General features: G+C 44.6%; 1 protein-coding gene and 1 long non-coding RNA gene across 2 annotated transcripts in view; one reads left to right on the top strand and one right to left on the bottom strand.

Moving 5' to 3' along the window:
• The window catches only part of grip2b (glutamate receptor interacting protein 2b), a 199,593-nt gene that overhangs the window by 187,073 nt on the left and 20 nt on the right, over positions 1 to 12,500 (top strand). Inside the window, exons 21-24 of the mRNA XM_062546401.1 lie at positions 150 to 267; positions 7,114 to 7,341; positions 8,837 to 8,983; positions 12,243 to 12,500. The exon at positions 12,243 to 12,500 is cut by the window's right edge and continues 20 nt beyond it. Of these exons, the coding sequence (XP_062402385.1) occupies positions 150 to 267; positions 7,114 to 7,341; positions 8,837 to 8,983; positions 12,243 to 12,464 (715 nt within the window). The 3' untranslated portion in view covers positions 12,465 to 12,500. The remainder of the gene's footprint in view (positions 1 to 149; positions 268 to 7,113; positions 7,342 to 8,836; positions 8,984 to 12,242) is intronic.
• Positions 6,821 to 12,500, bottom strand: part of LOC134093093 (uncharacterized) — a 10,089-nt gene continuing 4,409 nt past the window's right edge. The window contains exons 2-3 of the long non-coding RNA XR_009940284.1: positions 8,842 to 8,977; positions 6,821 to 8,706 (exon numbers count right to left, since the gene is read on the bottom strand). This is a non-coding gene — a long non-coding RNA (uncharacterized LOC134093093). The remainder of the gene's footprint in view (positions 8,707 to 8,841; positions 8,978 to 12,500) is intronic.

Below are 12,500 nucleotides of genomic sequence, written 5' to 3'. Positions count from 1 at the left end.
TTGCCAGCTCTGCTTTAGTTTGTACGTACAGTATGTACACCGCTCAACTACAGTACCAGTTTTGGCCAAAATCCTACATACGGTTCCTTTATGTCCGTACTGTATGTACTGTATGAGTTCCCAGCAGTGTGTTGTTGTGCCCGCTGCAGGTTTATGGGCCCACCCCATGGAGAGGGCATCGTGCTGGACCAGGAGGATCCGTTCTGGTGCCAGGCACTGGAGGACCTGGAGACGTGCGGCCAGTCGGAGCTTCTGAGGGAGATCGAGGTGAGCTGGTGGCAGTGCCTATGCAAGACACACTCACACACGCGCACACAGACACACACACACACACACACACACACACACACACACACACACACACACACACACACACACACACACACACACACACACACACAGTCACAAATGCACACACACACACACACACACACACACTGATTATTATCAAATTACTTATGTTAAATAAATATGTTTGGCGTGTTTGTGTTTTGTGGCAGTTGGGCGTGTGTATTCATGTGCCTATAGACCCTTTTGACAGCAGACACAAACATGTGTGTTCCTAAGGCGTTCCCAGAGTCACAGAAGACAACATTGAGCTACAGTAATGGTAACTTGGGAACCAAACTTTTATGTAAAGCCGAGGTTTTGTAGAACATTACGCTAATGTCCAATTCATTTTCATTTCAAAGTATCTGCACTGTTCTAAACATTTCCAACCATAAATCCTTTAGGAGCAGATTGTCAGGGCCTTTACCTATATAGAGAGTATATCTATTCATTGGCCTACTCTAAGGCAATGATCGGATGGTGTTCAGTAAAATGAGTGTTTGTACATTGTAGACTGAGTATTAATAAGTGGGGAATTCACTAGTTTGCCCATTGGATTGGAGTGCAGAGAATAGCAAGTTTGGCTTCGTCCATGGTCCTGGGATGCCAATAGCGGGGGATCACATGTGAGTGATGTTCGCCTACACCCCAAGAGCACTTTCATCAGAGGCCGCTACCAGAGAGGAAATATACAGGAATTGGAGACCTGTTGAACTAGTCATAGCTAGGATAGCTGGCATTCGACTTACTCTTGAGGCATAGATTAGTGGGCACTGGATGAACCTTTCTTGAGTTTGTTAGTCGATGAAATGTCCCAGCTCCATTATCGTCATTTGCCTACAGCGTACTTGCGTGTGCAAACAACAGCGCTGCACAATCAGCCACAAACAGCATTGTGCCGCTCCTGCATGTACCGTGTGTACCATGTACAGTACACCTTGTTTTACTTTTCCCGCGGGGCGTTCTAAATTATAGGTCTGTTGTGCTTGGCCTGGCGCCAACCAAAACGGTGAGTGATGGCTGTCAATCAACCCTATGGGCTCTTCCCGAATTTTCATTACAGTAAGTGTGGTATTTTGATAGGTTGTGGAAATCAAGTTAGATTCCTGGGTAACAGTCCATAATTAGGGTCCTTAATAAATAGCAAACTAGTCATTATCTAACCCTTTGTTAATATTTGTTAATTGTTATTAAAATATTTATTTGCCACAAGTTAATGTTTTTTCATCATTAATATTAGTAATATATAACTGTTACTGATTCCGGTTAGATGTTTGTGTTGTTAGGTAGAACATTGTGTGTGATGTTTTGCAGATTTGGTGTGGGGTTTTGGTGTTTGAAAGTCTGATTGCGTGACAAGCAAAAATATAGTGTGTAAGCAGTTGCTAACTGTAAATATTAGTACTCACAAAGCAGAGAACTACCCTCAAGGCATCATACAGTAATGTACATGTCGTTCGTCCCATATTTCAAGTATGACAACAAAATGTACTTCTTCTAAGATATATTTTCAAAGGTCACAAAATGGCAAATGTCTCATCATACTGTATGTCAAGTATGTTTGCAACTGTGAAGAGCGAGTGTGAGGCATTGGTGAATAAGTGTGGCATTTTGATTGTGAAATCCCAAGTTACTGCCTGTTAGATTTTGTATGTTAGGTTGAGAATCGTGTGTGGTTTTGCAAAAAAACATTTTATGACATGGAAAGTCCAAGGCTGAGAATTGGTATATGGTTTTGCAAATTTTTTTTTTATGCCTTTAATGATAGTGACAGTGGAGAATGACCGGAAGTGAATGGGAGAGAGAGAGCAGGGGTGGGATCCAGAAAGGACCACGGGGCTCCGCCGGCGGGAATCAAATCCAGGTTGCCGGTGTACGGTGCAGGTGCCCCAGCCAGTTGCGCCACATTTGGGGAGGTTTGCAGATTTGGTGTGGGGTTATGGTGTTTGGTAGCCTGGGAGAGCCCAGATGAATCTGTTGGCAAATTTGCACCGCAGGTTTGTCTGGAAAGGAGCCTGTTGACGTCCGTCGATGTATACAAGCCCTTAGCAACCACTCACTAGGCTGACTCTCGCCAGACCCTTGTAGTTCCGCCATGCTCCACCAGAGGCGTTTCGCTGAGCTCCACACAAGGGTCTGGGCTCGAGGGCAATGCAAATCCTTCAAGGGAGCAAAAAATAATGAACCAATCAGGAGCACCGAAGCGACTGTTTGATTCAAACAACAATAGCGGCAACAATGGAGTCGTGTACTGACATTGATTCTGCTTTGTTTTGTCGAATCTATCGAATATTCATTCTTTAAAAGATGAACAGAGAAGGGTTTTGAAGGCATTTATTGGTGAGAAGGATGTTTTCACTCTTCCTCCGACCAGGTGGCAAGAGCTTGAAGTAGCAAGTCATCCCAGATCACGGACAAGTGGTTTATCCAATCACATACAAGGATTTTTTTTATAAGGCCCTGCCTTCTGAAATACATCTCCTATCGAGAAGTCCCAGATCCTTGTGTGTGGAGCTCAGTGAACTACAAGGATCTGGCGAGAGTCAGGTTAACCATTCACACCACTTGAAAACTGTGCTATAGCTTACCTAAGATTTTTGAATAGCCCCCTAACCGCTTCAATGAAAGATAGATTGATACATATAATTATAATGAGTTAGGGGGGGCACTGTGGCGCAACAGGCTGCAGGGCTCATGCCATGCACGGATTCGTGTGCCCACGGGGACCCGGGTTCAAGTCTGACCTGCGGTCATTTCCCGATCCCACTTGCTTCCTGTCACTCTCTTCACTGTCCTATGAATAAAGGCGAAAAAGGCAAAAATATATACTTAAAAAAATAATAATTATAATGAGTTAATATAATTAAGATATGTCACAAAACATCCTCCATAATAATTATTTTGTCTAATCTCTTTCTGTTCCAAAGTTTCAAAACTCTGAACACAATTAGCACAATATTCATCTGCTTTGGACCATATCGTTGACACAATTCATGGTAAAATAAGGCAGATCAAAGACCATTCTGGCCAAAAGTGTGTGTGTGTGTGTGTGTGTGGTTGGAGGGGGTAATTGGACATGATGGAAAATCTCCCAAGAAAGTTGCGTCAAATTAGTCACAAGCATATTGCACAAAACTGGGACAAAAATAGCCACACCATGTGACAAACGAGCTACTGTGTGGATTTGCTCACGCCCAAAACAATCTCCCCCAGCACACTCACCGGGTATAAATGTTGACACATGAAGAATATGCAGCGGAGATTCAGCTTGACTTTTAGCCCTCATCTTGATGGGAAAAAAACTCAGGCTCTGCTGCCCATGGCGAGGTCTGGCCCAAGTGTGGCCCAGGTCTGGCATGCCTCCAGGACAGAGCTAGTTCTGACTCATCTGCTGTTCAGGTCTAGATTCAGTGCCTCGAATGAGGGTGTAAGCAGAGATAATTGATGACTAGTGTGTTATCACTATAAATGCAGTCAAATGATGTGGGCAGCTGGGAAAGAAATGCTGATGGTGTACATATGACCCCAGACTTGCAGAAACCTCTGGGGGGTGGGTGTGCCTTGTTAAAAAAATAATTTTATAATTTTATAATTTTACGGCATAATTTTACAGCATTTGTCATACCACAACCGTGACCATAAGCAGTTTGTGTTGGTCCTGCCAAGAAGTGGAAAGTATTTTTTTATTATTATTTAAAAAGGGGAAAGGATCTTTCACCGTTTTGAAACAACCTCTAGTGACTTTTAAAATAAAGGCTGCGCAACATCCACTGGACATCTCCTCCACAGACAGACAGACACGCACGCACACACACAGTCTGAGTCACACACACATAGTCACACACACACACACACACACACACACACACTCTCTCTCTGTTTGTCTCTCCTTGTGAGCCTGTCAGTGTTGTTCTGACAGATGCCTCGAGCTGAGAAGCTGTGAGACCGGATGAGAAAACCATATGGATGTCTCTACTCTCCCTGCCATAGGCGACAGCTAGCTTTCCTAAAACTGCCATTTGTGCTGTTGACTGGTCTGGCTTTTTTTCTGATTCCCAGCTCAGGGTTCAGGTCTCAATGGTCGCATTGGGAGTGCTAGTTATATTTAGCAACAACTGTTTAACTTTCAAGGGCCTGCTCCACAGAACTATGCATTTTACGGGCAGTGAGTGTTTACACACGATTCCCCAGCACTTATGAGCCTGAGAGACTAAGAGCTGATGAATACTAAATGAAGGGTTCTTTCCTGTGTGTGTGTGTGTGTGGAATGTCAGTGGGGAGAAAGTCCACAGATTTTCCCATTTAATAATCAGTTACCTTAATCCAGATGATTGCCATTAGCTTCTTAGAAACCACTGTAGCTAACGATCAAATCAATGTAAGGGTGAGATTAGCAAAAAGCTAAATGTACCTATATCCTTACATTTGCCTGAAACAATATTGTTGAAGTGATGAAACAGTAGAGTGATACCAAGGAGCAGTGGGATTCTCTACATGGTAGTGTAAACTCTTTGCCTGGATACCAGACTCTCTGACTTTGCAGAGAGTCTGGCCTAGATCCACTCGCAAACTTTTATTTCCTGGGAGGTGAACGCTTGTCTGAAGTTTGAAATCATTGGAGTTCAATCACTAATGTTTAGTAATGACATAAACCGCTCACAAAAAGTAAGGAAACTTGACTTTGGCCCATTATATCTCCACTTTAATAATACCAATCACTAAAGTGTTTCATGTCATTTTCATCGTTTATTAGTCACCTTTACAATGAGGTACAGCTTGTAAGCATTGGGCTCCCATGGAATGAGCAACACAAGCAAACGTGTAAGTAGTGCCAACGAAAAATGTGCCAAAATGGCCTGTTATGCTGTTGGAATTAACCTTTGTTACTTCAAGCATTGACGATTGCACTCTCCCACAGAATTGAGGAAAACAAAACATGTTAGGCATACATTCGTTCATTTTATACTCAAGTGTCAGGGTCCTCAGTAGCGTGTAGAGGATCCATATGCAGCCACAACAGCTTGGCACCTTCTTCTCATGCTGGTCACCAACCTGGCTACATTCTGCTGAGGGATTCCATTCCTCGATAAGGATCTGTTAAGTCAGCCAACCTGGTTCTATTGGTGACTGGCACGTACATCACGCCCAAGCTGATCCCACAAGTGTTCAATTGGGTTGAGGTCTGGACTCACGTCACGGCAGGCCATTCCATCCTCTCCACTCCCAAATTCTGGAGGTACTCTCTGATGATCCCAGCTCTATGGGGACGAGCGTGGTCATCCTGGAGGATGGCATTTGGTCCCATATTCTGGAGATATGGAATTGCCACTGGCTCCAGAATCTCATCCCGGTATCTAAACTCACCTGGTAGCACTTGAAGCCCAAAACGAGATGTCTGGCAGCAGAACCCTATTACTGGCCATTTTGGCACATTTTTGGTTGGCACTACTCAGACATTTGGCTGTATTGCTCATTCCATGATTGCCCTATGCTTACAAGCTATACCTCATTGTAAAGGTGACAAATCAACGATAAAAATGATATGAAACACTTTACTGGTTGGTATTACTAAAGGGGAGATATAATGGACCAAAGTCAAGTTTCCTTACTTTTTGTGAGCAGTTTATATTACCATGGGGGACACAATGATAACGATAGGCTTGCAACTTAAACACAATCACTTCCAGGAACGCCCTCTGTTCATTGGCTGGTCGGTTTCCACGAAGCCGAAGTAAATGAGGGCGGATCAAGCTATTCCAGAAGGAGTACTGTAGGGAAATGAAATTGAGCGGAAGTTCATAGACAGTCTTGTAAACTCTTGTCATACAAAGAAGACATTTTATTTAGACATGATATATGCTACCACCTTATCTGAGCCTGAGCTGATTTAAGATTGACAGATGTAAAGTAGGAAAAGGTCCTGTGGTTTGACCAATCAAAATGTGCAATTCTTTTTGGAAATCATGGACTCATGGAGAGGAACTATTCAACTGTTAAGTACTAAGTTCAAAACCCAGCATCCATGATGGTGTGGAGGGGCATTAGTGCCCATGGCATGGGCATTTGGTACATCTGGCCAGGCACAATCAATTCTGAATATGATATACACAGGTTTTGAAGAACATATACTGTCATCTGGGGAAGATATACAGTCATCTGTTTCAGGGAAGACCTTGAATATTTCATAAAAGCAATGCCAAAATGAATTCTTCACATACAGAATTTCTCCAGATACAGTCCAGGTGCTAAAATGGCCTTTCTGCAGTCAAGACCTGTCAAGTTGGGTGCATCATAGAATTAAAAAAACATGATTAAGAAGACTCCAGATTGTTGAACAGCTGAAATTGTATATTAGGCAGGAATGGGACCACATTTAATTGTCAAAACTCTAGCAACTGGTCTCCTCAGTTCTTTAACATTTTTGATTGTTATTAAATGAAGAGGTGAAGCAACACAGTGGTAACAATATCTCTGTCCCAACTGTGTCTCCTTCAACAGTTGATATGTTGTCTTCCCAATTAAATATAGGGGTGACATTCTTTTGTTATTCTGGAAATCTTTTGTTATTCACATTTTATAAAGCGTCCCAACTTTTTCAGATTTTGGGTCGTACTGTATATGCCCATGTTGTTAGGGATGGTAACTTATTTCCTCAACCCTAAGCTCAAAAGCTTGAGCAGAGAGGGTTAAAGCAGATCTTTGGCTTGAGTGCTTAACTGTTTTCCAAAATGAAACTTTGCGGTGTTCACATGGCAGTGACCTCTGACCCCCCCCCCCCCACAGGCCTCCATAATGACGGGCAGTGCCCTGAGCCTGGGCGTGGACGGGCACAAGCCCCCCCACGGGGACCCGCTGGGCCCTGTGGGCCTGAGCCCTCTCCAGAAGGGCCCGCTGCTGCACGAGGGCAAGAGCAAGAACACGCTGCGCGTCTCCGACAAGACGTGGGAGTCGCGGCGCATCAAGGAGGAGATGCAGGAGATCCTGTCGCCCACACCGCTGGAGCTCCTCAAGGTGCCCGTCTCAGGTGTCTGTTTGACTGACTGCAGTATCCACTGGTCCAAACTAGACAGCTACTGTGCGAGAAATGTTTGGGAGACATATGAGATATATATGTTTAGGAGATATGTGGGTGACATGTGAGACAAATTTGAGTCTTTGAGATATTTGTCATTTGAACCATAGAGACATAGCTGAATGACATCAAATCTCTGGGCTTTTAGGGATATGGGGTTTTGTTCAAGTGGGAAGGCATCAGTAACATGAATAGATCTAGATGTACAGTATATGTACAAAACTCAGGATAGCTGCTTCTGATGAGGCCACACACAGCCATTGAGACAGATGCCAAATGTAAAAGAATGCTAACAACGGAGATGTTTGGGTTGCAGTTGCTTTTGCATCTATACAAGTTGCAACAGTTGTTGTACAAGTTCTTTAGCAGCTTAATTAATCGAGGTTGTGTCAGTTGCTGTGTGTCAGAGTGAGAGATATTGTGTGTGTGTGTGTGTGTGTGTGTGTGTGTGTTAGTGTCAGTTGAGATCCAGATTCAGTTTTAAGCGTTGTTCCAAAAGACAGATCAGAGGGATCAGCGTGGAGAGGTACGGCCGTTGAAGGGTAAAGCTTCTAGAGCATTCTGAGGGCTTAAGGGCCTTCCTTGAGGCCTGTGGGGCAGCAGAAGGGCTTTGTAAGGTATCAGAGCTCTATCCCTGTGTAGTCCAGGCTGCTTTACCTGCATCTTCTCTGCATCAGCTCAGACACTTACAATATCTGCTGCTTTGAAAGTCATAGCATTACCAGTGTATGAATTATCTGATTGTTATTTGTTGCAGTACAATGAATATAGCCACAGCTTATGGTACAGTGTATATAAAGTTCCTGTCAAGACACCCCAAGGGCGCTTCACAAAAGGAATAAAAAAAAAAAATACATGCACAATTTACAGTACACAAAACACAAAGATAGTAAGTCATGATGGGCATAAATGAAATCAGACAAAAGAAGATGCCAGGCGGAGCGGCTCACTCAACAGCGTTCCCGTAGGCACAGACATCAAGACATAAACAAAAACAAAAGGCCATTCATAGGCGCTTTACACAAAGACGTACACAAACACAACAAACAAAAACAAGTCAGGTCCACGATGGCCGCGCTCTTGGCACTAAGCAACACAGAGCATGGTGTCTTTGAACAGTCCAACCAAGTCCTTTGGGCCGCTCTGTAAAGCGCTGGATACATGGATCTGAAGTCCTGAACGGACAGAATTAGAGTAGCCTAGAGTGGACGCTGGTAATCCAACTCACAGATCATCAGCAACTCTCAGTGGACCACTGATAGCAACGGATCCTCAATCCCAGTCCTGAAATGCAGCCTCATAGACTGTGGGTGACATAACTTGGTAGTTTTGTGATGGGTATGAATGACATAGCGTAATTGGTGTTATGGGTTTCGAGACGTGGTATGGTGTACGTAGGTGCTTATTGTGAGGTAATGTCTGTGACTGGCTCAGGTTACCGTGATGAAGGATCCTGAGCGAGATGACTTTGGCTTCAGCGTGTCAGATGGCTTTCTGGAGAAAGGCGTTTACGTCAACATGATCCGACCCGACGGCCCCGCTGACCGCTCCGGACTCAAACCGTTCGATCGCATCCTCCAGGCAAGTATACACACACACACACACACACACACACACACACACACACACACACACACACACACATACACTCATCATCATATGATCATCATAGCGCATAATGTATATGAGAAAGTGGACGTAGCTGCCCATCTGCATGTACCAAAGTGTTTAAAAGGAAATTATTGAGAAAGAAAATCCCGCACACTGTCCATTACGCATGCATATTTATTATTTACAACGTTTCGGTCATGGACCTTCCTCTGGTGAATTTCACCAAAATTCACCTGAGGAAGGTCTATGACCGAAACGTTGTGAAGAAATATGCATGCGTAATGGACAGTGTGCGGGATTTTCTTTCACAAGTTTAACTGGGTAACCTATTCCGACGCACCTGTCCCTACAAAAGAGGTGTGCAAAAGCATTTTGTAAACTAAAAGGAAATTATTAAAACACATTTAAAAAAAAAAACAACATAGAGTGATTACTGGTCAAACACTCCATGAACAGGAGCATTCTATGGACTGTGTTAACAACTGGTGGCCTGCCACTACAGCATTGGCCAAAGCTATTATAATACTGGGACATTATTACATTATTAGGATCTGCAACAGTAAGGTTACATTTTTTTATTTTAGTTATTTAGTTATTTTAGTTTTTTATTATTATTACATTATGGGAAGTAATTATTACATTATCAGGTTCTACAGACAGACAGCTGGATCATGGGATCAAGATAGCATAGTGCAGATCCAGAAAGTGTCCCATAGGCCAGAGTGAGTGATTTGAATTTACAGTAACTTGGCTGTTATAGGTAGCCAATGCAGAAAGCAAAGAGATATGCTAAACATTGTGTGGTATGCACTGATGGTATTGCTTTCAAATATACCATGAGGGTGTGTATGTGTGTATGTGTGTGTGTGTGTGTGTGTGTGTGTGTGTGTGTGTGTGTGTGTGTGTGTGTGTGTGTGTGTGTGTGTGTCAGTGTCTGTGTGTATGCCTGTGGGTGTGGGGGTTGTGAATGCTCCACTGGCCTCTGCCCTAGAGTGTCAATAAATTGCTTTGCGCCCAATGGGAGTCGAATTGCATATTTGGAATTTTGCACTGGCAAAACTCTCTCTCTCTCTCTCTCTCTCTCTCTCTCTCTCTCTCTCTCTCTCTCTCACTCACTCACTCACTCACTCACTCACTCACTCACTCACTCACTCACTCACTCACTCACACACACACACACACACACACACACACACACACACACACACACACACACACACACACACACACACACACACACACACAAACAAACCAGCCATGGTATTTGTTTTTTCTTCAGACTCTATAAAAGTTATTATAGTGTAAATGTGAAGTAGACACAATGGATCTGGTTTGGATTAAGCTCAAAGAGCTATTAATAAAGTCTGCTGTTTGAGCTTGCTAAGGACTCACAAATATTTGCAGTAAAAATTACATGGACTCGGTTCTTTTCAGAGTCTGCCAGCGAAGAAACAAAAAGAGGCCCAGCATGTATCCCTTTTGCTCCAGAGGCCTTGTCTTGTTCACTTCATCAACAACACTTTGGCCAGACAAAACAGGTCTATTTTAGGTCGGGGGTGGGTGAAACCCTTCGGTGCCAGATTTCTCTCTTATTTTCTGCATTTTTTTCGTCTCCCGGGCCCCCAGTTGTTAACCTGGATTTGGAACACGCCCACACCACATGCCAAAGTCAATAAAAAGCTGTTTCGATTTGATAGTTCATTTATCCCTGTTTGGTTTATGGGAACGCTAACCTGTAGAGCCCGAGTTCAGGCTGATTTTCTGTGAAGGATTACCTCCAGGAGCGCAACGGCGGCAACCTGAGGAGGCTGTTACACAATGCTTTTGTTCTCCCAGGGATATGGCCGTGGCCCCAGCCCAAACCCAACTGACAGTTTTTTTTTCTTCTCTCTTTGTGGATATAACGAGGTTTGAGTAATAATGCCATAATGATGGCAGTTTGGAAAGCAGTCTATAATGATATTCCTCAAGGCAGTTTGCCCTTCGGATATTTATATTCATGATTTTGTTTGGACACACTTCCCCCCTAGAGTATGTGCATGGGTTTAATCCATCATTGGTTTTCTTCCTCCTCCTCTTCCCCCCTCTTTTTTTCTCTCACAACCTGATCTCTCTGTGTGAACTTGCTAGCAGAATAAGCAGATACATGTTAAGGAGGCACTCTTGATTACAGGAGAAATCGGGCGAGTTTTTCACATAGATCTCTGTTTCACCAGGTCACCGAGTACGGTCGGTGCAAAACAAAACAAAAAACGATTTTTGCCCAGCTTGAGTTGCTGCAATCAGCAGCCGTGGCCTACTGGTTAGGGTTTCGGGCTTGTGACCGGAGGGTTGCCGGTTCGATCCCCAACCAGTCCATGGCTGAAGTGCCCTTGAGCAAGGCACCTAACCCCTCACTGCTCCCCGAGCGCCGCTGGTTTGGCAGGCAGCTCACTGCTCCGGGTTAATGTGTGATTCACCTTGCTGTGTGCTGTGTGTGTTCACTAATTCGGTTAAATTGGGTTAAATGCAGAGAAATGAATTTCCCTCACGGGATCAAAAAAGTATATATTCTATTCTATTCTATTCTTGCTAACGCAGCCAGGCAGCAACAGCACAGCGCTACACTCTTGAGGGCAATATTTTCTAGTGAACTCATTTGTTTCCCACAAATCACCCCCGACTTTGCTGCAAATCTGCTGCAAACATTTTATTCATGCAAGGGAACCTACTGTACAGCATTATATAGGAGCCATGTAGTAGCAGTAGTGTGTGTCTGGGGGAGAACACTCATGGCGTCTGTTGTGCTTGTAGTAGCAGTAGTAGTGTAGTGGGGGAGAATACTCATGGCGTCTGTTGTGCTTGTAGTAGCAGTAGTAGTGTAGTGGGGGAGAATACTCATGGCGTCTGTTGTGCTTGTAGTAGCAGCAGTAGTGTCTGGGTGAGAATACTCATGGCGTCTGTTGTGCTTGTAGTAGCAGCAGTAGTGTCTGGGTGAGAATACTCATGGCGTCTGTTGTGCTTGTAGTAGCAGCAGTAGTGTCTGGGGGGAGAATACTCATGGCGTCTGTTGTGCTTGTAGTAGCAGCAGTAGTGTCTGGGGGGAGAATACTCATGGCGTCTGTTGTGCTTGTAGTAGCAGCAGTAGTGTCTGGGGGGAGAATACTCATGGCGTCTGTTGTGCTTGTAGTAGCAGCAGTAGTGTCTGGGGGGAGAATACTCATGGCGTCTGTTGTGCTCGTTTGTGCAGGTGAACCACGTGCGCACGCGGGACTTCGACTGCTGCCTGGCGGTGCCCCTCATCACCGAGGCGGGCGACAAGCTGGAGCTGGTGATCAGCCGCAATCCGCTGGCACAGAGCTCGCCCACGCCGCCGCCCACGCTGCTGCCGCACGAGTGCCACGAGCTGCCCGCCAACATGGCGCCCCTCGGCCGAGAGCACCTGCACCACACCAACACCATGGACCTGTGACGGCGAAGAGGAGAACTGCAGCCCCTGTGTCACGCT

The sequence above is a fragment of the Sardina pilchardus genome, chromosome 9, assembly GCF_963854185.1.
Source record: "Sardina pilchardus chromosome 9, fSarPil1.1, whole genome shotgun sequence".
Classification (NCBI taxonomy): domain Eukaryota; kingdom Metazoa; phylum Chordata; class Actinopteri; order Clupeiformes; family Clupeidae; genus Sardina; species Sardina pilchardus.
Note: the sequence above shows the minus strand (reverse complement) of the source record. Positions and strands in the feature narration are given on the sequence as shown.